Source organism: Gorilla gorilla, chromosome 17 (genome assembly GCF_029281585.2).
Source record: "Gorilla gorilla gorilla isolate KB3781 chromosome 17, NHGRI_mGorGor1-v2.1_pri, whole genome shotgun sequence".
NCBI classification, from domain to species: domain Eukaryota; kingdom Metazoa; phylum Chordata; class Mammalia; order Primates; family Hominidae; genus Gorilla; species Gorilla gorilla.
Window position 1 is genome coordinate 92,233,605 of NC_073241.2, and position 27,188 is coordinate 92,260,792.

At 37.3% G+C, this 27,188-nt stretch overlaps 1 protein-coding gene across 1 annotated transcript in view; it reads left to right on the forward strand.

The window, feature by feature from the left end:
* The window catches only part of PHLPP1 (PH domain and leucine rich repeat protein phosphatase 1), a 260,131-nt gene that overhangs the window by 189,501 nt on the left and 43,442 nt on the right, over positions 1 to 27,188 (forward strand). Inside the window, exons 8-10 of the mRNA XM_031003733.3 lie at positions 1,431 to 1,491; positions 5,041 to 5,136; positions 10,112 to 10,267. Of these exons, the coding sequence (XP_030859593.2) occupies positions 1,431 to 1,491; positions 5,041 to 5,136; positions 10,112 to 10,267 (313 nt within the window). The remainder of the gene's footprint in view (positions 1 to 1,430; positions 1,492 to 5,040; positions 5,137 to 10,111; positions 10,268 to 27,188) is intronic.

Genomic DNA, 27,188 nt, shown 5'->3' on the forward strand with positions numbered 1-27,188 from the left:
AGAAAAGATAATTAAAAAAAGATAAACTAGAATGATATATGCACAAGAAGGACACCATAAAGCTAGAGTCTTAATCATTTAATAATATTTCTTTCTAAGAATCTGAAAATCAGGGCAGTTCCAAAAAAGAAAAGGTAATATGGGCATATGTTTGCTAAGATGAAGGTTTCCATTCCCTACAGTCAGTAAACTGAATGAAAACAAGTGTTCACTACTGCAAGTTGAACATATGTTTATCACGCACTTGTTTTATGCATAGTGCAGCTCATGAGCTCTGAAAGATGAAGGATTTTTCAAACGTGATTACTATTATCTCAGAAAAACAAGCCAAGCCTCAAACAGGTATATTTTCTAGTGTAATCAGTTTGGCTGAGCACTGAAGGGTTATAGGATTTAGATAACCAGTGGGAATGAAGTAGGAAGAAAGAACCTGAATGTGGCTTGTTCGGCAGTTGGGAGAAAATAGGGAATTCTGAACCCATAGAAGTAATTAGGGGATGCATGCTTTTGTCAGATGGTCAAGCATTGCCCTTAGCTTAGTAAGCGATAGAGAACCAGTAGAGACTCTAAAGTGGAGGAGACATGATGGAAGTGATGCTTTAAGGCAGTTAATGTGAAAATAGTGTGTACAGAATGCATTTATAGAAGAAGGTTGAGGGTAATCCACTACTCCACTAATCCCAGTTATTGTGATGGGCTTCATGTGGGTTAATGGGAACTTGTAGTCAAGATTACATATGTTGATTTGAGACTTACCTGCTCAGAGGTGATACCTGAAACCAGGGAAGTAAGGTAACTGGAAGAGAGGAGAGTGCTAGTACCAAAGGTCAACTTACAAGCCCCTCACACTTAGCTGGAGCCAGACTGGGCAACCAGATAGGAGCTGCACCTGTGAATTACTTGGTAATTGTTTAGAGAAGCAGAAGGACATTTACAAACTACTCTTGTCCAAGAAACACAGTGACAGGGGACAGTGGTGTCATATTTCATAAAGTGTTCAGGAAGTGTTTCAGATTTAAGTAAAATAAGTCATTTGTGACCCACTGGAGTGCTGTTTCAGTAAGGTGATGAGGGCAAAAGACAAGAAGCATTACTTGGTTTTACAGAAGGACCCTTGGGTTTTAAAAGGATGGTACTCGTGGTTAATCTTTCAGATGTGATACAGCCTGCATAACAATAAGAGCAACAGTAAATGGATAGCAAAGAGGTAGGAAATTAGAATGCATGATGTATTTCAATCTCTGAAGATCTTGTGATTAAAAGTTCTTTTTTACTTTCCTGCACTTTCAAAGTTAAACAAATGATGTATTGTACTTCCTAAACTAAACAAACAATAGAGAATAAAGCACAGTAATGACGTTCCATATACAAAAAGAGTCTCTATGTCATTTGTATAGTAATGTCTTTGTGGGTTTTTTTTTTCTTCCTAGAACTTGTTCAACTTGATGTTTACCCAGTTCCAAATTATCTGTCCTACATGGATGTTTCAAGGTAAGAAGTCAAGTCTTAGAGCCCTCTAGAGTCTACTAGAAAATTATTTAGTAATTCTGTCTGAGCTTATGCACAAGTACTTTTTAATATTTTCAAGGTAAATGCTAAAAAATTAATGATTTTTACTTTATCCTCTAAAATTATATATATCTATTGATTAAAATACATTTGTAGTTCAAACCAGAGCATCAAAGTGTCTGTGGGCACCAATTTGAACACCACATTTGGACTTGAAAGGTGAGTGAGTTGAGGGCCGTATGGCTTAAAGCTCTAATAACTCTTTTCATTATATGAATCATATTTTTGTGTCTTTCCCTGAAGTAATGTTAATTTTATTTTTTATTTTCAAAATTTTCTTTCAAACTCTGCCAAGTCTTAGGATGATTTAATTTTTTAAGTGCTTTATTTCTTTTGATTTCTTACCCCCCTTGTTTAGACATATATCTCTTCGCTAAGAATTCTTAGGAAATAGTGACAAAGCCTATCAAAATAGAAATTCTCTACAACCTGCTTGGTTTTCTTAGCTCCTTTTTGAATATGCTAACTATTTTACCTTTTATGGTAATTTGCTTCTGCAGTGTATTATATTTATTGCGGTTCCCACAAATATTATAGTAGACTTTTTCTTGAAGGCACAAAGGCTTGACAGTGTCTACAGTATGTATTTGTACCACGTAAACTTAAACATTTTTAACAATGAATTTTAAAATTGCAACTCATTTGGAAGGTAATTCCAAAGGAGATACACAAAAATGTTCTAAACATAGGGAGTTTGTGGCCCACTCAAGGTGACAACTGTTAACTCATTTCAGGGCTTAAATTCTGGTGTGTTTATTAACAGTCACCATGCTTTTTAATCACAACTATTGTATGATTTGTCTTGTACAGAATTTTGCCTTTTATCTTGAGATTACACAGGCTTAGCTATTTTAATAATATATTCAATCGTAATTATGCAAGATGTGTCAGTATTTAGCTATTGGGAAAATATTACATTTAAATTTTTATTATAAATATATAATTATAAAATCATAAAACTCTTTGAGTAGTGCTTCATGCATTTCCTACTACCTATCAGATAATTTTATTTAATTAACTTAAATCAGACATTACCTAATTAGTTTTCTTTCCCCACCCACTCCTCCCACCCCCCAGCAACCCCAAATGTTATTTTCACATTTTGAATAAGAGCAGTATAGGAAGAGTATAGGAATGGGATTTGCGTACATGGATGCATATAAATATCTTGAACAGTTCTTTTCTTTTTTTTTTTTTTTTTTTTGAGATGGAGTCTCGCTCTGTTGCCTAGGCTGGAGTGCAGTGGCGCAGTCTTGGCTCACTGCAACCTCTACTCCCTGGGTTCAAATGATTCTCCTGCTCCAGCCTCCTGAGCAGCTGGGATTACAGGCACACACCACCATGCCTGGCTAATTTTCTTGTATTTCTGTAGAGATGGGGTTTCACCATGTTGGCCAGGCTGGTCTGGAACTCCTGACCTCAAGTGATCCACCCGCCTTGGCCTCCCAAAGGGCTGGGATTATAGGTATGAACCACCATGCCCGGCCCAGATGTATTTTCAAGAATTAGTCATAGAGTTAAACTACTTTTTAAAGACAGTGTAATCAGCAAATGGTAGCCATTGAAACCCCTAAGTGAGACTGAATTGGAAACTCTTGTGTCATGCTTGTCTCTGAATTCTGCCTCTTAAATGATAATTCATCTTCCTGTGGCCACTCTCATGCCCAGAATCTTCACTATAACACACTACCTCATCCATCTCCCATGCTGTCTCCTATCACAGTGTTTACTAGGTCAGGTTCCTCCATGCAAAGTTCTAAGTTATTTTATCACTTACAGAAGTTTTAATTTTTGTATGTTGGGGTTGTTTTTACTAAAGAATACTTTCAATCCCCTATCCTGTTGAGATGTTTTAGATATTAACAATTAAAAAAAAATGAGCATGTCAATGTTTAGGGCTTCAAATCCAGAACTGTATGTGCTTATACAGACACTAAGCAGAAAATAATTCCTTCTATTTCTGTATTTTAATTGAGGAGTAGATATAATTGCAAAATTAAAGAACATAAATAGTGCATAATTCCACCACCCTAACATCAAAATTATTTTTCCTTTTGCTGTAATATCTTATAATTCTTATCCCAAGCATCATGTTTTCACAGAATTACTCATCTGTGTATAAAGAATTGTCATAATGTACATACTGTTTGAAATTCTTTGTGCCTGATCATTTTATGTATTTTAAAAAGAAAGTAAAAAGCTAACCAGTGTAACTAGGGACACATTCAAATAGAGTAGTTTATCTAAGTAATGATCAATTCATTTAATAGTTAAAGACACCATTAGTTTAGTTCTCTCTCTCTCTTTTTTTTTTTTTTGAGACAGAGTTTCGCTCTTGTTGCCCAGTCTGGAGTGCAATGGTGTGATCTTGGCTCACGGCAACCTCCGCCTCCCGGGTTCAAATGATTCTCGTGCCTCAGCCTCCTGAGTAGCTGGGATTATAGCCATGTGCCACCACACCCGGCTAATTTTTGTATTTTTTTAGTAGAGACAGGGTTTCACCATGTTAGTCAGGCTTGTGTCAAGCTCCTGACCTCCGGTGATCTGCAGCCTGGGCCTCCCAAAGTGCCGGGATTACAGGCATGAGCTACCACGCCTGGCCTAGTTCTCTTTTTTATAGTAACTGTAATTACCATCTAGTGCCCAAGTAAATGTTTTTAAATAATTAATTCTGAGTCTTAACTGTCAGTGAACTTTTCACTGCCACCATTTTAAAACTGTTTCTCTCCCTTCCCATTTATCCATGGCTGTGGTTTCATGATGACAGCTGGAGTTGGGAACTATTTTAATATTAAGTGTAAAAATACAAATTTGAAAATAAAACTATGATATGCCATTGACTTTGTGTGTTTTTATGTTCAATATAACACATATTCTCCCTGAACTTGGCATAGGTCTATAGACCCTTTAGGAAAGTAAATTTGGAGCTAGACTGTTTTTTTAGACTTTAGAGATGATACAGACTATGTAACTATGTCCTTCCTTCTTTTTAAAAAATTTAATTTAACCTAAAGATAGGGTCTCATGCTGTCACCCAGGTTGGAGTGCAGTGATGAGATCATAGCTCACTTGTAAACCTCGAACTCCTCTACTCCAGCAGTCCTCCCACTGTACCCTTTTGAGTAGCTGGGACTATAGGTGCATGCCACCATGAGCAACTAATTTTTTATGTTTTGTAGAAATGGAGTCTCGCTATGTTGCCCAGGCTGATCTCGAACTCTTGGGCACAAGTGATCCTCCCATAGGCGTGAGCCACTGTGCTCTGCCTCTTCCTTACTTTTTCTTTATTTCTTCTCCCTATCACAATTCATCTTGCTTCTAGAGAAAAGCGAATCCACACATTCTTTCGATTTATGCCCTTGGTACTTCTGTATTTTATTTGAGGTTTTATTTATTCTTTGTAATCAATTTGAGTTTAGAACCACATTTGAGGACAAATTCAACCAATTACTTTTATGTTCTTGCATTTAGGAACCGCTTAGAAAATGTGCCTGAGTGGGTATGTGAAAGCCGAAAGCTAGAAGTTTTGGATATTGGTCATAATCAAATATGTGAACTTCCTGCCCGGTGAGTATTACAGATCAAATGAGAGGATCTCACAATAGATGAGCAATTTTAAAAATTGCTGATTCAGTGTTTAACTTGGTATCATAAGCCTAAAAGAGTTTGCTTTAAAAACTAATATGGTGTCTTTTACCCCATGTGGTGTCTTCAAGTTACACACTTGCTTCATGCAGTGCAGTGAGGAGTAGAGTGAGGCTTTGACTCTCAGCCAGACTTTTCAAAACCATGCAGGCAGTGGTGCTTGGTGGAAATTTTTAAGTAAGCCAAAAACAATCTTTGAAGCAAACAATATGATTGGCCCACTTCTGGAATCTTAAGTCTTTCAGAATCTTCCACGTCTGTTCATTGACTTAACATGTCTACTTTAACCATAAATACCTTTTGTTCTCCCTAGCCTTTAACTTTGAGGGGGGAAAAAGATGGTTAGGTCATGAAACCTAGAAAGAGCAAACTAGATTCTCTTTTTCTTGTTGTGAAATTTGGGAGTAGAAGGTTCAAGAACTTCTCTTTCCTTCTCTCTCTTAAATATGTTCTTATTTTTATTTTATAATTTTCACTTTAATGGCAGGATTTGCAAAACAGCCACGCGATGACTTCTATTGTCTGTAAATATAGACAGATATTTTCAAGTTGACTAATCATGGTCCAAAATATTAGTGGACGTTTAGTGACTAGCCATGCAGTTAGTAACCAAGAGTCTATCCAGTGCTGTCCTGTAGAACTTTCTGTGATGATTGAAGTGCTCTGCATCTGTGCTGGCCAGTATGGTATCCACTGGCCGTCTGTGGCTATTGAGCACTTGCAATGTGGCTAATGTGACTGAGGAACTGAATTTTGTGTATCCATTAATTCCAATTAACAAATTCATATAGTTACTTGTGGCTGCCTCAACCCAGGTCTTATTATTTCCACCATTCTCAGCCAGTCACTGAACAGAGGAAGTCAGTTATTTTTAGCTATGTGTAGTCAAAAACATCAGTGAAAATATTATAGAAGTATGTCACCATTTTGGAGTAAACTTTTACTTTACTCCAAAAAAACGGTACACAAAGATTGTGTACTTTAGTGCACAATCTTTAAAGGTATGTGATCACCATTCCTGTTTCCTTACCCAGAAGATATACTTGCTTGGTAAGCCTAGTAAACATGTTAGAGTTGAGCTGTCCAGTATGGTAGCCCCCAGCCAGCCATTAGCCAAGTGACTGTTGAGCACCTGAAATGTGACTAGTCCTAATTGAGAAGTGCTGTAAGTGTAAAATATACATGGAATGTAAAATATTAATAATAGTGTACATTAATTACACGTTAATATTTGGGGTATATTCTGGGTTAAATGAAATAATACTCTGAGAATTCATTTACTTGTTCTTTTATTCTTTCTTTTAATGTGGCTATTAGATAATTTAAAATTACATGTGGCTTATATTTGATAACACTGTGTTAGAATGTAGCTCTTATTAAAGAAATCTGAGTTATATTTTCATCCCTGACAAGCTCTGTTAATTTCATTATGTTCTGCAGCAATACATTTTACCTGTAAATACGATCCATTTGAAAGTGCTTTCTGCCCTAGAATATTATGTTGACTGAGCATTTAAGTGACCCATTGCAGCCATCACCATTAACAAGAGGGTGTGTGTGTGTGTGTGTGTGTGTGTGTGTGTGTGTGTGTGTGTGTGTGTGTGTGTGTGTCCATGCATGACCCTTTTAGTAGAGGAACAGGAAAAATGAAAACAGTAAGGAAAAAAAAAATAATTCGTTGAAAAAAATTTTTTACCTTATCTTTTCTTCTATTTTCTTTCCTTCTATTCTTTTTTTTTTTTTTTTGAGACAGAGTCTCAGTCTGTTGCCCAGGCTGCAATGCAGTGGTGCGATCTTGGCTCACTGCAACCTCTGCCTCCTGGGTTCCAGCAATTCTCGTGCCTCAGCCTCCCGAGTAGCTGGGACTACAGGTATGCACCACCATGCCCAGCTAATTTTTGTATTTTTAGTAGAGACGGGGTTTCACTATGTTGACCAGGCTGTTCTTGAACTCCTGACCTCAGGTGATCCGCCTGCCTCAGCCTCCCAAAGTGCTGGGATTATAGCCATGAGCCACCACACCTAGCCTTTTCTATTTTCTCTGTTCTCTTTCCGCCTTCCACCCCTCAATCCCACAGATAGCACATTGGCATCCAAGTTCTCTGTTTTGCTGAAGGCTACAAAGATATATTTTATATATATTTTATATTTGTATATATTATACATTAACATATATTTATATATTATATATATAAACAAACAAATGCAAGATAACTGACATTTTATCCAATTTTCCTCCCAAATTCGTTGATCTTTAATTTGTTCTGTATCAGAACAGGCTTTTTGAGAATCTAAACAAATGCTTATTCAATGCAAATCCCAAATGCTCTATTGTTAAAGAATTTAAACAGTATTCTTTGTGTGTGTGTGTGTGTGTGTTTGTGTGTGTTTAACATGTGGGACAAAAAGAGTATGCATTGTTTTTCTGTTTATAGTGTTGTTCAATTGCAAACTCTGTATGAGCCCTGTTGTTGATGTAATAGGCAAGGCTGGGCACCGTGGCTCTTGCCTGTAGTTTCAGCACGTTGGGAGGCCAAGGCAGGAAGATTGCTTGAGCCCAGGAGTTCAAGACCAGCCTGGGCAACACTGCAAGAACCTATCTCTGCAAAAAATAAAATTAGCTAGATATGGTGGTGTGTGCCTGTAGTCCCAGCTACTTGGAAGACTTGAGGCAGGAGGATTGCTTGAGCCTAGGAGGTTGAGGTTACAGTGACCTATGATTGCATCACTGCACTCCAGCCTGGGCAACGGAGCTGAGACCCTGCCTCTTAAAAAGAAAAAAAAAAAAAAAATTCAGGCAAGACAATGATTCATTAAAATTGATTTAATACTCATACTTTGTCTATCCAAGTAAGGTATATAAAGAGTTTGACAGGGCCAGGCACAGTGGCTCATGCCTGTAATCCCAGCACATGGGGAGGCCGAGGCAGGCGGATCACCTGAGGTCAGGAGTTCAAGACCAGCCTGACCAACATGGTGAAACCCCGTCTCTACTAAAAAATATGAAAATTAGCTAGACGTGGTGGTGCACGCCTGTAGTCCCAGCTACTCTGGAGACTGAGGCAGGAGAATCACTTGAACCCAGGAGGCAGAGGTTGCAGTGAGCCAAGATTGCGCCATTGCACTCCAGCCTGGGCGACAGAGTGAGACTCTGTCTCAAAAAAACAAAAAAAAAGGAGTTTGACAAAAGAGAAATTATTAGAGACGGAAATGTATTAAAAAGGAAAGAAAGTATTTTAATGTTTAGACAGTACCCAAAAGAATTGAACTAAACCCAATAATTAGCATTCAGTACTCATCCTATAGTTGATCTTTTTTATTTGGAAAAATAAAGATAAAAGATTTTATCACCTTTTAGTTATTTATGTGGTAAAGGATATATATATATATGATGAACCACATGCTGAGCTAATAGGCTGGAGTGACCATTACAGAGACTGCCCTGTGGTAATGGTAACTGCATAGATAATCTGGCCTGGATAATCTGTCTTGTCACACTGATAGCTAAACCTGCCAACTCGGGGATCTTTAACTGGGGCCTGTGGTGTCACAGGGTTGAGACAGGTTGCTAGCATCTTTGTGAGCAAAGAAACTCCATTTGCTATTTAAAGTGAATAAAGTTATTCCCTAATGTTATGGGGATTTTTAACTCTTGTGGATTGAAGGATACAAAATTTGGATTAGACAGGAAGAGTAAGTTCAAGAGACCTATTGCGCAGCATTGTAACTACAGTTAATAACAATGTCTTGTATTCTTGAAAATAGCTAAGGGAGTAGATTTAAATGTTCTCATCACAAAAAAAAAAGATAAATATGTGAGGTAATGCATATGATAATTAGCTTGATTTAGCCATCCCACAATGTATACGTATATTAAAACATGTTTTACACCATAAATGTATGCTAATTTGTGTTAATTAAAAATTAACTTTAAAAAATTGTGGGCATTTGTGAGTGAGATCAGAATGGTGGAAAACAGGAGGTGGATGAGGAAGCCTCATTCTTTGACAGCAGATTAATAAATTAATTTATTAATTAGGCAGATTGATAAATTAATTCTTAATCTAAAGTGATCAGGATGCAAATTGTAACCTCACTCTTCCCCACCCCCCAGATGTCTGCTTAAACCCAGGGCCTGTTTTATTCTCTGTAATGTTGGAGAAGTCTGAAGTGGTCATAATGTAGATTTACATTAGATTAACAAGTATTCATCATCTCTGACGGTTCTGGTGACCTTTACAAGAAACACAGCCAAGCTTCCAAACAGCTCTTTAAGTCTCAAGAAAACAGTGGATTAAGTACATGCTGCTCTTTCGGGAGAGAGTCTCTACCTTGGTCTAGGATTAAGCTAGAAAAAACAGACATACAGCCAGGGAAGTGAGGCAAAGAAGAAATAATTAGGATTGTGAAATACAACTGAGGAAAAACATAACATTTTCTCAGTTGACATTTGTAAAAGTTTGATTGAAGAACCCTTTATTTAATGCAGATCCTGTAGGTAAAGACTGCTCAGTTGTGTTTACTCAGAATCTCTTATGGGTAAAGCACCCAGCATTCTGGGACAATACAAGATACAAGCCCTACTCTGGAGAAGCATGCAGCCTTTGAAAGCTTGCCTTGTGACCCTAACAAGATTAGACTGATCTCTTCAGTGCGTACATCTATAGAACTTGTTTTTTGCTATGTAGAGCTTCTTTGCTCAATATTTGTCTACATAGTTTTTTCCTTCCTCCTTTTTTTGAGTATAGAAAGTATTGAAACACAAATAGTTTCAAGTTTGAATTTATATTAAAATGAATTTGTAGTTGCTCCAAGTGAATTTGTGATTTTTGGAGAGGTAATTTTAAGTATTCTTTACTCTTTTTCATTTTTTGGTCTTTTGTCCCTTTTTATACAGCTTATTTTGTAATAGCAGTCTCCGGAAACTACTGGCAGGACACAACCAGTTGGCAAGGCTGCCTGAAAGGCTAGAAAGAACCTCGGTGGAGGTCTTGGATGTGCAACACAACCAGCTCCTTGAGCTCCCGCCTAACCTTCTGATGAAGGCTGACAGGTAAAGCCATTTGTCTTGTTTATCATCTGAGTCTATAAATATTCCCTCATTTGTATCTTTGTCTTTCGTGACCTGAGACTGTATAAACTTTCTGAGTATGTATCTGTCCCAGATTTGTGAAGGAAATAGTTTGCCAGCCACTTTACTGACCATTTTGTAGGCGATGGAGTCAGGAGCAACCTATAGATTCTTTATTAACTTTGCTGCTCTCTAGAGCAAAGTAGGTTACATTGTCCGTAAACATGTGTCATGGGGATGTAGGTGTAAAACAAGGATGAGAAGTGTGCTGCTCTGTTACTACCTGGTCACATCCCATGCCAGGCTTAGCTTAATTATCTTACGATTCTCTGTTCCCGCTTTCACATGTTTGGGACTTTGGGAGATGGAGATGAATTGTCCCAGAGTTAGCTTAGTTGTTATTGTTTTTTGTTGGTGGTGGTGTTTTTTGTTTTTTGATTTTTTGAGACAGAGTCGCACTCTGTCGCCTACGCTGGAGTGCAGTGGTGTGATCTCGGCTCACTGGAACCTCTGCCTCCCAGGTTGAAGCGATTCTCCTGCCTCAGCCTCCCAAGTAGCTGGAACTACAGGCATGTGCTACCACGCCCAGCTAATTTTTTGTATTTTTAGTAGAGGTGGGGTTTTGCCATGTTGGCCAGGCTGGTTTCGAACTCCTGGGCTCAAGTGATCCACCCACCTTGGCCTCCCAAAATACTGGGATTATAGGTATGAGCCACCACGCCTAGGACTTATTGTTTTTTAAACAGTCCTTCTTATCTTTATCATAATTAATTCCATATTCAATTCAATTATTTTGTTTTGAACAAACAAAATTTTCCTAAATTACTTGTATCATACACTAAGCATTTGAAGTTGTTTTGAATGGGAGGGAGAGGTTAATTTCAACATTAAATGAAGCTCTGTTATTTTGTTGTGATAAGTTGCCACATACAGAATTTTCTTTAAAGAAAGCTTTAAGTAACAGTGGCTGTTAACTTACTTTGGAGCATCTTGTTTGCTTCAGAACCCATGTGCATCATTCTAAAGTGTCTCATAACCTGAGTTATTTTGACTTCTGCTCCCATGTTTATTTTTAGGGAGTGACCATTACTTTAGAGACAATATGAAGGATCTAACTTTTAGTGTATCTCATAATGAAGACAAAAACGTTAAATTTAATATTGCTTCTAGAAGTGCAGAGAAGAGAAGGAAATGATGACAGATCTTTTTACCTTACAAAATAAATGTTAGCTATGTTTCAGCATGTGTCATATTATGTGGATGAAATGGCCGTCTGCGATCTCTGGCTCTCCTAAGCCGAATTAGATTTCCCACTGCATGTTCCTAACTCCCTGAGCTTACTCCTGCCGTAATACTCATCACACACTGTATTGTAATTTCTTGTTCACTTGTCTCTCTCCATTATTAGATTACTAACACCATGTGGCCAGTGACTGTGTCTTAATTATAGTTTTATCATCAACATCTTACACTGTGTCTGGAATAAAGGAAAGTGCTCAAAAAATATTTGTGTAATAAATGATAGAGAATTTAAGGAATTTCAAATGCTGCCTTCATTCCTGGCTTTATATTTTTTTCTTCCTCATCTTTTCCATAAATCTTTAATAAGATTAAAAAAATCTTACTACAAAAACATGACTTACATTCAGTAAAGTGTCCAACTTTTAAGGCTACTGCTCAATGAATTTTTACATATTTATAGAAATGGTTGCAGGGACCACCTTACCCAGAACAAGATATAGAACATTTCTAGCACTCTTCTTTTTCCTTTCGTTCTGTTTTCCTCACTTAAAAAGAAAATTATTTTCAGTGTACTCATGTAAGTTATAACGAATTCCAACTGGAATAATTATAAAGAAACAATAGAACTATGAGAAAATGGGATTGTCATATTGTAATTGGCCAGTACTGTGTCATCCTCCTGGTAAAAAGTGAAATGTTTCAAGATCATTGAAAGAATTCTTGTTTTTTGGTTTTGGGTTTTTTTGTTTGTTTGTTTGTTTGTTTGTTTTGGAGACGGAGTCTAGCTTTGTGGCCCAGGCTTGGAGTGCAGTGGTGTGATCTCAGCTCATTGCAACCTCCACCTCCTGGGTTCAAGTGATTCTCTTCCCTCAGCCTCCCAAATAGCCGGGATTACAGGCGCATGCCACCACTTCCAGCTAATTTTTGTAATTTTAGTAGAGATGGGGTTTCCCCACGTTGACCAGGCTGGTCTTAAACTTCTGATCTCAAGTGATCCACCCGCCTTGGCCTCCCAAAGTGCTGGGGTTACAGGCATGAGCCACCACACCAGGCTAGAATTCTTGTTTTTACGTTAATATCAAAGCACAGTGTGCAGAGACAGATCACTTTAGACATATGCTTTTTGGTTGTGAATACTATAAAATTTGATTTCTTCTCCTATGGAGAATTATAAGTTATATCATAATGAGAATCCACTTGTTCCCCTAGAGTTCTACACTGAATCTGTAGAACCAAATAAAGGAATGGATTTAGGTTTTAGGAGTCTGAATGAAATAAAAACCATTTCCGAATCTGGCCAATTCTGTTAAGTTCACGACTATTAAAGGTTATCAGTGCTAGAATTTCCAATAGATAATAATCATTCTTTATTCATCCCTGAGAATTTGATTTTACAAGGACATTTCTGTTTTTCATTCTCTGGAGACTGTATTTTCATGTTTAGATGTGTTTGGACAAGGATTTAAGTAAGAACAGTTGTAGTTTTAGGGGATTGTGGTGACTCCCAGGATTGAGAACCACTGCCTTCATTGTTGGCTTTGTAATTCTGTGCAGGTCATTCTAAACCTTGGTTTTCTCATTTTGCTTATTTGTACAATTCCCAAACGGTACCTGTATGTTGGAAAAGGAAGGATTGTGTGAACTGGAACGTGAATGTGAACTGAACAAAGATGTGAACTGAGCCACTGGAAGGACACTGCTATCATAAGCTAGGCCAGCAGTGTTAGCTAAAGGCATTTAGGCAGAAATCCCCATACAAATAGACTGACCTGTTTACAGCCAGCTGCATTTTTGAAAACGGGGACCGTGGGGGACAATTTGCCAGCCTTTGGAGGCTGCGAGGGGAGGACAGGGCAGGATAAATGCATTTCTGGCACAGGAGAGTTCTGGAGTAAAGGGTTGGGGGAATGAGAAGGGGCAAATATCTTGGTTTTATTTTATGAGAGTAAAACAAATGACCAAAAAATGGGAGAAATAAGAAACTTTTTCAAGAAGACATACTCCTGCACCTTTGTTTTCCAAGCTCTAATTGCTACATCTCCAGCATGGCATAGCAACTGATATAGCAGAATCAGAGAGAAAAGTTAAGATTGTTAATTATCTTGGGCAGACAGGATTATGTGAAGGGGGTGGGATAAATTTGATTAGCTGTTTTTTTAAACCATATTTTTGTATTAGTTCACTTGTTAGAAGATAAGAAAAATAATATTTTCTAATGATTTCCACCAAATTATTGCCTTTAAAGGTTAATACTTATCCTCTTTGCACAACCTCAATAATGGAAATTTTTACCTACCTATTTTTAAAAATTTTATTACTTTTTTTTATTGAGGCGTAATTTAAACTCAGGAAAATTTACAAATATCGTGTATTTGGTTTGATGAGTTTGAGGGGGAAATGAATAAACTAGTACTGATAGTTGTTGAAGTAGGCCAACCCGGAAAACATGAAATTTAAAATATTAAAGACAGTTTTTAGGAAAGATTCTTTGTGACTGGCTTCTTGCAGGTGGTTTCAGTTGTGATTTGTTTTTGTTCACATGGTTCAATGTAGCAGACATCTCAATGAGTTTAAATCACTGTGCTGGATGCATAGGACATTGAGAAATGACTAAACATAGGAATTATCCTCAAGAAGCTTACAATCGAATGAAGAGTTTAAAGTAGCTGCACAATAAACTATAGTGAAAGGTAGGTTTAAGAAGGTAGAATAGATGGAAAATTACAAGGTTGGTCTAGTATAATTTAGGCTCATGGTATAATGAGCAACATTTTGTTGTTGGATGATACAAAGCTGTGTGTTTGGCAAATAGCTGCAGGCATTGGTGAAACTTTGCTTCAGTTGCCCTTCCATTCAGTTTGCTACTTAATACAAATCTTAAAAATATGTAAATTCCTTTTTTATATTTTTTGTGATAATAAATTATGGTTACAGTTCTGTGTTTCGTTATATAACTGAGGAAAGGGCTTTATATGTTTCAGTGGTTTGTGTTCTTAAGTAGAACTTGCACTACCAAGTGTCAAGAGAAATATCAGAGAAGCATGTGTTATTGGACACAGAGCAGAAGACCATATTTTGACTCATGAGAGTTTTCCTTTGCTCTGAATTTTGCCTGCTAAAGCCAGTCTCATAGGTTTAATTACGTGATACTGTCTGTTAAGTATTACAGGGCCAGACACAGTGGCTGACACCTATAATCCCAGAACTTTGGGAGGCCAACACGGGAGGATTGCTTGAGCCTAGGAGTTTGAGACCAGCCTGGGCAACATGGCAAGACCCTGTCACTACAAATTGAAAAAAAAAAAAAAAAGTCAGGTGTGGTGGCACACACCTCTGGACTTGGAAGGCTGAGGTGGGAGGATCCCTTGAGCCTAGGAGTTCGAGGCTGCCGTGAGCTCTGATCACGCCACCTACACTCCAGCCTGGGTTACAGAGTGTCAGTGTGTCTCAAAAAATGAAAAAAAGGTATTACAACTTTAGAATAGTATATATTAATCTGCTATACCTGGTAGCAGGAAGCTATTTGGTAACCAAATAACAAACAGGGGAATCTATGTTACATTAGACAACTTTTAGTTATCTTCATCTTCCTCTAAATACTTGAGGAAGATATTCTAATCTAGATCATGGGCCTAGATTTCTGATTTACCTGTCTTTTTAATTAGAGTTGAGGATTTTCCTGATGGAAACCCCAAAAGAGTTTCAGATAATTAGTTGTCATCAACAGATGGGTGCAGGGAGGGTAGACATTCTCCATGGGTCACCGGAGTGGATGAGACATTGCCAGAGGGACTGCCATCCTTCTGTTTCTTCCTGAAATCTTGGCATTGGCTGACTCCCTGTCCATCTAGCATCTGCATGCACATTTGATGGCCAGACCGCTTCTCCTGATAAAGTCAGCCTAATTAACAAAGCCGAAAATGGACCCTTTAAAGGGGAGTTATAGGTCCCTGCTCTGGGAGGGCAGCCAGGTCTGTTTTTATTCCTGGGTGGACTCTAGTACAAGGTATTTTCAGGGGCAGAAGTTGGGGAAGTGTATGTTCAAATGAGCTTCGTGGTAATTGCTCATGTGTGTTTATTAAATATTCCCAGAGTATTAGTCACATTACAGACCATAAGTTTCAGTGACTCAGAGAGAATACGTGTAAATATCAAAGGGACTAAAAGGGAACAGAAAATTTAGAAGAGTGTGATCGATTGACCATGACAACTGGTGCCTTTTGGCAAAGACAGATATTTCTGGCATTTTAAAAATCTGAGTTGTAGGCAACTATTTTTTTCAGTGACGAGGGCTATCTTTTGACATTCTGATGTATCGTGAAGTTCTGATGTTTTGAGAGTGAAGTTCTGATGTTTTCAGAGTCACAGTGGACTAAGATAGTGTTTCTCAAAGTGTTTTCAGAATTTCCTAGAGTACTTATCAAACATGCAGCAGATTCTTGGCTCTTATCTCAGGTCTTCTCCCTTCAATTTTAGAGGGATAGTCTGGGAACTGTATGTTTATCAAGGCTCCCCCAGTGACTCCAGTGCAGATGGTCTGCTGAACACACTGAAAGCTTAAGGTGACCCAGGTACTACTGCTGAAACAAATAGATTTTTATAAAAGAAGGATTTTAATGGAAAAACTGAATGTGTCTAGAGATATTTCTAGATAACATATACATCCCCTCTCTGCTTTTTAAAGTGTTGTGTTTCTCAAATATTTTAAGGTATAGTTCTTAACCAGGGTTATTACATCAAAATCAACTGACAATTTTTTCAAAACTAGAGAATCAGTCAATGATGTTTAGAATACTATGAAGGGGAAGAGAATTTTCATTCTTTTCTCTCCCCTATTTCTCCCAAAAAAATCTACCTCAGTCCTGGAGAACGGAGTTGGGTGGGGACATTGGAAAGTGGCCGATTATGTAATCTTAGCAAGGTTGGAGTTCTGGTGGCAAACTCCATTTTTCTTAACCAGAACAAACCAGAAAGGTTTAGCCAGAAGCTTCCAAGTATTCCTGTGTTCAGCTGTGAACATTGCTCTGAGATTGAAAAGAGGCCATTCGTAGATTATCAGAAGAGTTCTGCCTGTACTCTGAGAGACTGCTTTGGTCATCTTTGCCCCTGTTTCTCTGATGCTCCTAAAATGGATGACATGGGCGAGTCCACCCTGCCAGTGAGGGGTGTGCATATCCCCAGAAACCATGAAAATGCATTAGGACAGGGGTTTTTGCACCATGATGATTCTCAACTCTGCTAGCCATCAGAATTCTGCTATATAGATTTTGAGGCCCTACCCTGACCTACTTAACAAGAATATCTTCGAGTTGAAGTTGAGAATTCTGCACTAAGGAAAGCTCCCTAGAGAATTAGGAAGTGCAGCCAGATTGCACCCTACTGAGCTAGAGCATCTTCTGTGAGAAATGGTGTTCCTTTAGCAGCTCCAAAGTGTGATAGCCCCCATCTTAATTCAGTGAGAGGATAATTTATAAATAAAAAGAGAAATAAGCATCAATTCCCAGCAATTACACTTTGACTGTATCAATGCTATACCCTAAGGTTTTGTGTCAAGCGACGGCAGATTCAGAAAAACTATGCGGAAGAGAGAAGAGGAAAGCTGGCAGTGGGGCTTTAGGTGGGTCTACCACTACCACCTAAGTTTAGGTATAAGTAAGTGCAACTTGAAGGGATAGCAAGCCAGAAATACAGTTATTGAAGGAAAATTGGCAATTGGATTGGTAAAGAGGAAGCAAAGCAAATGGGGAAAACTAAAGGTTCTACAAGATAAGTGAACCAGAACATCAGAGGACACACAGCCCTTCCCTACTCAGTCCAAAGAGATCCCTTAATGTATCTTCACTTACCTGTGCTGATAGAAGATATAGCATCGAACTAAGAAACTTGTAAAACAACCTGATACACTGAAAATGACTGGGAAAAAGATGAACAGATCCATATTGGGTTATTGGCTCCCAAAATGAGAAAGCAAAAAACAACATATGTCCACTGTCGAATAGTTCGTACCCCAAAAAACTATTGTGAAGCCTAAGAAAACTATAAGACAACATTCCCAGCAAAATTAAATATAGTCAAGTGAACATTTTATGATATAAAACAAAAAAGGAACTGAGAACAAAGTGGACAAACAGGAAGGGCTGGAAAGAAGTGATTGAACTCAGAAAATGAAAGAAAATGACAGTTATCTGAGAAATGAGGAGTAATTACAGGGTGCCCAAGGGAGAATACACCCGAAAAATTAATAAGGGACATTAAAGAAACAAAGGAAAATGAAGAGGATGAAAATAAGATAAAGAATTATTTGAAAAAGTTAGAGATAAAACAGTGGAAATGGAAGACAGATCCAAAAGGCATAACATTTGTATATGTGTCCTTGAAGAACAAAGACAAAAAAAAATTGACAGAACTATTATTTAAAAATATCATTCAAGGAATTTTTTCAACAACAAACAAAATACCTTAAAGTACATGTGAAAAAGAGTATCGATTGGGTACCTGGAATAAACCCAGAATGTTCCATTTTAAAACTTATTATATTAAAACTATTAGATTTTGAAGATATAAATAATTATGACCACCAGTAAAAAGATAAAATAGTTTTAAAAGGCAAATATTTAGATTGTCATTAGACTTCTCAAAAACATTATACAATGCAAGGTAATAATGGAGTAATGTTTTTTAAAAACTGAATGAAAGATTGACTCAAGATTTTTATATCAAGCCAAGTCTCCTTTAAGATCTAAGTTACAGAAACTGTTAAACATGTAAGCACCAAAAACATAAGCAACAACTAAAAAAATAGATAAATTGGATTTGATCAAAATTTAAAACTTGTGTGCTTCAAAGGATACCATCAAGAAAGTGAATGTGCAACCCACAGAAATATATCTGATAGGGAACTTGAAAGAACTCTTACAATTCACAATAAAAAAGACAAATAGCTGAATGAAAATATGTTCACAGGATTTGAATAGACATGTCTCAAAAGAAAATATACAAATGGCCAAGAAACACGTAAAAAGATGCTTAACATCATTAGCCATTGGGGAAATGTAAACAAAAACCACAATCAGATATGACTTATACCCACTAGAGTTGCTATAATCAAAAACACAGTAACAAGTATTGGACAAAATGGAGAGAAACTGAAACCTCGTACACTGCTGGCAGGAATGTAAAGTGATGCAAGTACTTTGGAAAACAGATTGTCAGTTCCTCAAATAATTAAACACAATATTACCCAGCAATTCTACTCTTAGGTGTATACCCAAGAGAAATGAAAGCATATATGTTTACACCAAACTTGTATATGAATGTTGATAGCAACATTATTAATAACAACTGGAAAGTAGAACTCAAATGTCTACCACTTGATTAATGGATAAACAAACTGTTATAATAGATAGTGGAATATTATTCACCAGTAAAAGGTACTAGGTACTAGTATATGCAGCAACATGGATAAACCCTGAAAGCAGTATGCTAAGTGAAAGAAGCCAGACACAAAATGATACATGCTGTATGATTCTTTTTATATGAAATATTTGGATTTGGCAAATCCATACAGATAGAAAGTAGATCCAGGGGATGTGAGGAAGGGAGAAATGATGAGTGACTACAGATGGGTATAGGGTTTCTTTATGGAATGATGAAACTGTTGTGGAATTATATGGTGGTGATGGTTGAACAAATTTGTGAAAAAAACTAAAAAATCACTAAGTCACACAATTTAAAAGGGTATATTTTATATTATGTGAATTACGTCCCTATAAAGCTGCTTTTTAAAGACCTCAAGGACTTAGAGATCTGTGCACCCATGATCCCTTCTCCAGGAATCTGCTAAAGCTGTTAAGTCTGATTCAAAGCCTGTAGTCACATGTAGCTTTTTAGATATACACACACCATAAAATTCATCCTCTTAAGAAAGTATATAATCCAGTGGCTTTTAGTAGTAATTTAAATAAATTGTAATTTATAAATATGTAAGACTTAGTTAATTCATTGTATTAGTCACATTTTAGGTGCCCAGTAGCCACATGTAATAGTGGGTACCATGCTGGAGAGTGAAGACATGGAACATTTCTGTCCACACAGAAAGCTGTATGGGCGTGATGTACCAGAGGATGAACTTATCCCACCAAGAAATAACTAGTATATTTTAGCAAAAGGAATGATAGTGAGCATTTTGGTATATATAAATGTAGATTTGAGACTGAAAGGTGGGAAAGAGGGTGGAAGACTAGTATACAAAAAGTGGTGACAAACTGTTAGTAATGCAGCTTGACTGGGAGTGGTGGCTCATGCGTGTTGTCCTAGCACTTTGGGAGGCCAAAGCAGGAGGATAGCTTGAGGTTAGGAGTTTGAGACAAGCCTGGGCAACATAGCAAGACCCTGTCTCTACAAAGAATTTTTAAAATTAGCCAGGCATGGTTACATACACTTAGAGTCCCAGCTGCTTGAGAGGCTGAGGCAGGAGCCTCTCAGGAATCCTTGAGTCCAGGAACTCGAGGGTGCAGTGAGCTATGATATGGACCACTGCACTCTAGCCTGGGTGACAGACCCTGTCTCTAAAAACAAAATAAAAAATAATGCGCTTAGAAATGGGAAGAGAGAAAAAGGAAAAAGTAAAGTAGAAGGAGCTTATTGATTGCCATCTAGGCAATAGGTGTAACTTACAGAATGCTGACAAAAACTGGCAAGCCAGATAAGAAATGATTAAATAAAAATCCAAGGGGATAAGGTCATTTAATAAGACATAAGTACAAAGATAACCATAGAACAAAAATACGAACTTCCTTAAATACCAGAAAAATTAATGTGTTAAAGAAGACATAATATATATCCTATAGAGAGGGAAACATGGCAAATATGAATATGAAATAATTATGACAGAGTTGAGACTCAGATATATCAGTACATGTGCTTGAACCCAACCTTCTATTGCCTTCAAGAGACCCATCTCACATGTAATGACATCTGTAGACTCAAAGTAAAGGGAAGGAGAGAGATCATGCAAATAGAAAACAAAAGAGTAGGAGTTGCTATTCTTGTATCAGATAAAACAGACTTTAAACCAACAACAGTAAAAAAAAAAATTGCATTATATAATAAAGGGTTCAATTCAACCAGAAGATTTAATTATCCTATGTACATACTCACCCAACATCAGAGCATCCAGATTTATAAAACGAATACCAGACCTAAGAAAAGAGATAGAGATACAGTAAAAGTAGGGGATTTCAGTATCTCATTAAACAGACTATCAAGGCAGAATACTAATTCTGGACTTAAATTCAACATTTGACCAAATAGACCTAGTAGATGTCTAGAATACTCTATCCAACAACCACAGAATATACATTCTTCTTATCTGTGCACAGAACATTCTCAAAGATTGACTACCTGCTCAGTCATAAAGCAAGCCTCAACAAATTCAAAAAATTGAAATCCTGTCAAGCATCTTCTCAGACCACAGTGGAATAAAACTAGACATTAATACCAAGAGAAACTCTCAAAACCACACAAATAGGGCCGGGTGCAGTAGCTCATGCCTGTAATCACAGCACTTTGGGAGGCCGAGGCAGGAGGCTCACGAGGTCAGGAGATCAAGACCATCCTGGCTAACACAGTGAAAGTCCCATCTCTACTAAAAAAGAAAATACAAAAAAATTAGCCGGGAATGGTGGCAAGTGCCTGTAGTCCTAGCTACTTGGGAGGCTGAGGCAGGAGAATTGCTTGAACCCGGGAGGCAGAGGTTGCAGTGAGCCAAGATCACACGACTGCACTCCAGCCTGGGTGACAGAGAGAGACTCCATCTAAAAAAAAAAAAAAAAAACCATGAATACATGGAAACTAAACAGTTTGGTCCTCCGATTGACTTTGGAATAAACACAAAATTGAGGGAATTCTTTAAAACAAATGAAAATAGAGAGACAATATACCAAAGCCTCTGGGATACAGCAAAGGGAATGTTTATACCACTAAGTGCCTACATCAAGAAAACAGAAAAATCTCAAGTTAACAACTAATTGTTGGACCTAAAGGAACTAGAAAAAACAGAACACACTAAACCCAGAGCTAGCAGAAGAGAAGAAATAACTAAAATCAGAGGAGAACTAAATGAAATTGAGACCAAAAAAAAAAGAGTCAGTGAAACAAAAAGTTGGTTCTTTGAAAGGATAAACAAGATTGATAGACTACTTGCTAGATTAACAAAAAAAAAAAAGGGCCGGGCACGGTGGCTCATGCCTGTAATCCCAGCACTTTGGGAGGCTGAGGCAGGTGGATCATAAGGTCAAGAGTTTGAGAACAGCCTGGCCAATATGGTGAAACCCCATCTCTACTAAAAATACAAAAAAATTAGCTGGGCATGGTGGCACATGTCTATAATCCCAGCTACTAGGGAGGCTGAGGCAGGAGAACTGCTTGAATCCGGGAGGCGGAGGTTACAGTGAGCCGAGATGGCGCCACTGCACTCCAGCCTGGGTGACAGAAAAAAAAAAAGATCCAAATAAGCACAAATTGAAAATGACAGAGATGAGATTACAGCTGATAGCACAGAAACAGAAAAGATCCTCAGAGATTACTGCAAATATCTCTACGCACACAAAGTAGAAAATCTAGAGGAAATGGATTAATCCCTGGAAACACACAGCTTCCCAAGGTTGAACCAGGAAGAAATCAAAATCCTGAACAGGCCAATAATGAGTTACAAAATTGAGTCAATAATAAAAATCTACCAATGGAAAAGAAAGCCCTGGAGCAGATGAATTCACATCCGAATTCTACCAGACATGACAAAGAAGGGCTGGTACCAATCTTATTGAAACTATTCCAAAAAGTTGAGGGGGCAGGATTCCTCCCTAACTCATTCTATGAAACCAGTATCATCCTGATACCAAAATCTGACAAGGATACAACAAAAAAGGAAAATAACAAGCCAATATCTCTGATGAACATAGACACAAAAATCTTCATCAAATAACTAGCCAGCTGAATTCAGCAGCATATCAAAAAGATAATTCATCATGCTCAAGAAAGCTTTATTCCTGGGATGCAAGGATGGTTCAATAAACACAAATCAATATATGTGATTCACCACATAAACAATTAAAAACAAAAACTGTATCATCTCAATAGATGTGAAAAAAGTCTTTGATTAAAATCCAGTATCCCAACATGATAAAAACTCTCAACAAACTAGGCATCAACGGAATGTACCTCAAAATAATAAGAGCCATCTATGACAAACCCACAGCCAACATCATACTGAATGGGCAAAAGTTGAAAGTGTTCCCCCTAACACTGGAACAAGACAAGTATGCCTACTCTCACCACTCCTATTGAACATAGTACTAAAAGTCCTAGCCAGAGCAGTCAGGCAAGAGAAAGAATAAAGATCATCCAAATAGGAAAAGAGGAAATCAAATTATCCGTTCGTTGATGATACGATTCTATACCTAGAAAACCCTAAAAGTTCCTCCAAAAGACTCTCAGACTTGATAAACAACTTCAGTAAAGTTTCAGGATTCAGAATCAGCACCCGAAATCAGTAGCATTCCTGTACACCAGTAACTTTCAAGCTGAGAACCAAATCAAGAATACAATCCCATTTACAATAGCAAAAAAATGAAATAAAATACCTAGGAATACATTTATCCGAGGAGGTGAAAGATCTCTAGAAGGAGAACTATAAGACACTGATGAAAGAAATCAGAGATGACACAAACAAGTGGAAAAACATTCCATGCTCGTGGATTGGAAGAATCAGTATCATTTAAATGGTTATACTGCCCAAACAATCTACAGATTCGATGTAATTCCTATCAAACTACCAATGTCATTTTTCATGAAATTAGAAAAAAATTATAAAATTCACGTGGAAACACAAAAGAGCCAAATAGCCAAAACAATCCTAAGCAAAAAGAACAAAGTCTTAGGCATCACATTACCTGACTTCCAGGTAATATACTGCAAACACTGTAGGTAATGAAAACAGCATCGAACTGTTACAAAAACAGATGCATAGATCAGAGGAACAAAATAGAGACCTGGGAATAAAGCCATACACCTATAACCAACAGATCTTTTGACAGAGTCAACAAAAATAATGAGGAAAGGACACTCTATTCAGTAAATAGTGCTGGGAAAACTGGTTAGCCATATGCAGAAGAATGAAACTGGACCCCTACCTCCCACCATATACAAAAACTAACTCAAGATGGATTAAAAACTTAAATATAATACCTCAAAGGATACAAATCATAGAAGAAAAACTCTTCTGGACATTGGCCTGGGCAAAGAATTTATGACTAAGACCTCGAAGGCAAATGCAACAAAAACAAATATTGACAAATGGGACTTAATTAAACTAAAGAGCTTCTGCACAGCAAAAGAAACAACAGAATGAACAGACAATCTACAGAATGGGAGAAAATATTTGCAAACTATGCAACTGGCAAAGGACAAATATCTATAAGAAACTTAAATAAGAAAGAAACAACCCCATTAAAAAGTGAGCAAAGGACATTAATAGACACTTCTCAAAAGAAAAAATTCAGGCTGCCAGCAAACATGAAAAAATGCTCAACATCACAATCATCAGAGAAATGCAAGTTACAGCCATAATGAGATACCATCTCAACACCAGTCAGAATGACTATTAAGTCAAAATATAACACATGTTGTCAAGGATATGGAGAAAAGAGAACATACATTGTTGGTAGGAATGTGAATTAGTTCAACCCCTGTGGAAAACGGTATGAAGATTTCTCAAAGAGCTAAAAATAGAAATATCATTCCACCCAGCAATCACACTACTGAATATGTACCCAAAGGAAAAGAAATCATTTATCAAAAAGACACCTTCCCTGCACTCATATGTTTATTGCAACACTATTCACAATAGCAAAGTCATGGAATCAACCTATGTACCCATTGGTGGTGAATTGGATAAAGAAAATATGGTACATATATACCATGGAATACTACACAGCCATAAAAAAGAACAAAATTATGTCCTTTGCAGCAACATGGATGCAGCTGGAGACTGTTATCCTCAGTGAATTAATACAGAAACAGAAAAATACTGCACATTATTTCTTAATACATGGGGGCTAAACAGTGTATACACATGGCCATAAAGCCGGAAACAAGAGACACTGAGGACTCTGAAAGAGATAAGGGATATACGGTTTGAAAAACTACCTATTGGGTACTATTTGGTGATGCCTAAATGCCAGCATTACACAATTTACCCATTTAACAAACCTGCACATATATCTTCTGAATCTAAAATAAAATATACATGTACTTGAACTTAACTCACCCCCAAAATGGAAACAACCCAAATGTTCCTCAGCTCATGTGTGGATAAACAAGGTGTAGCCATATGTGAATTATGAATTATATCTCAATAAAGCTGTTAATAAAAAAATAAGGAAAATAGTACCTCAGGTTTGGAGGGATACTTCTTTAACATTATATACACACACACTTAGTCCTAAAGCCAATTTCTTAATGGGGAAACCCCATTGGTATTTCTACTAAGATCAGTAACAGGACAAGAAAGCCCGTTATTTTCACTCTTATTCAATGTTATATTAGATATATTAGCCAGGTAATTAGACAAGAAAAGATCAATTAGAGGCATGAGCGTTGGGTAAAGAAGAGATAAACTATCTCTATTGCAGTTAACATGATAGTATACTTGGAAAACCCTAGAGAATCACTGATAAATGAATTCAGACAACAAAGTATTTCAACAAAGTAGCAGGGATATAAAATTAATATGCAGAAATCAAAAGCCTTTGTATACACAAACATAGCCATTGGAAGACATATTATATTGGTAGTGAAAATCCCATTTAAAATAGCATCAAAGGAGGTTACTTAGGAATAAATAAGAAATGTGCAAAAACTATATGAATAAAACGTTAAAACACTTCTGAAATTTGCAGATTTGAACAAATGAAACAATATTCCTTGTTCTTAGATAGGACGACTTAATATTATTAAGATATCAGTTTTTTGTAGATTACTTTGCAAATTTAACACAATTATCATGTAAATACCAAAATGCTTTTATGATCAAGTTAAACAAATTGATGCTACTGTTCATATGGTTAAAAGAATCATATAAGAATAGCTGGGAAAACACTGAAAAAGTAAAACTATTAATACAAGGGAGAGACAAACCTTACCAGACAGCTAAACATGTATGTTTTAGTTCTTTCTGCTGAGAAGAAGGCCTAGAAGTAGTGACACGCCAGTACCAGGAAGTATATCTAACATCAAGACCTTGGTTTTTGGCCGGGTGCCATGGCTCCTGCCTGTAATCCCAGCACTTTGGGAGGCCGAGGTGGGCGGATCACCTGAGGTCAGGAGTTCGAGACCGGCCTGGCCAGTGTGGCAAAACCCCGTCTCTACTAAAAATACAAAAATTAGCCGGGGTGGTGATGCATGCCTGTAATCTCAGCTGCTTGGGAGGCTGAGACAGGAGAATCACTTGAACCCAGGAGGTGGAGGTTGCAGTGAGCCGAGATCGAGCCATTGCACTCCAGCTTGGGCAACAGAGCAAGACTCCATCTCACAAAAAAATAAAATTAAATAAAAAGACTTTGCTTTTTAAGTATCATTCTTCAACAAAAGGAATCAGGTGTCCTTGGAAACAGGATTGAGTGTAGGGCTAGAGCAGGCTGAATACAAGATGAGCCCAAAAGTAAAGAAATGCTCACAAAATGATGGGAGCATGTCAAAGGATGCGTGAGTCAACTTGAAGGAGCTCCCAGGGGCCACATTTGGGACAACGTGAGCAAAAAGTACACAATGATAGTAATGAATTCTATCCAGCAGAATAAAATAAACATCAATATGACGATACTGAAATAAAGCAAGTAATTAGGTAAATAAATTGGGAGAGCTCTTGTAGGATAATTCCATTTAACAAACTGTAAGTAGAGGGAATCATGAAAATAGAAAAATCATTTGGCAAACAACACAGAAATGATTGTTACAAGCACAAATGCTAAATTAATGGGCAAAAGTATGAGAAACAGAAGAGTTTCATAGTCTCAAATGATCTCTCCACACGTTATTTAATTACAAAAGAAAAAATTATTACTTTGCAGTGGAGATGCTTGGCAGACACCACCTTAACCAAGTAATCAAAGTTAATATCTCCAATAATAAGACATTGGCCTCACATATATCCTGATGTGATGCCCTGAGAAGGGCACAACCTCTGCGATATTTTTGCCAAAAATGCATGACCTTACTCTAATGATGATGAAACATGAAACCTAAATTGAGAGACATTTTACAAAATATTTGTCGAGTACACTTCAAAAACATCAAGGTCATCTAAGATAATAAGACTGATTGGAGAGGAAAGGAGGACTGATAATGAAATACAACATGAAGTGTCAGTCTTGTGAAGATAGATGGAACTGTCAAAAGTACTTTGTTATAAAAACAAGCAATAATAAGAAACTTGGAATGTTTACACTTCTGGAATGCTTCGGAGACAGAAATCAGAGGGTTGCCTAAAAGTAAGAGTTTTGCTGGGGTTAGACAGTTGTGACTATGTAGAGTTTTAATGGTATATAAGTCCCAGTACAGATTTCCAGAAAAATCATTTTTACAATACCTGGTATGTCTACAA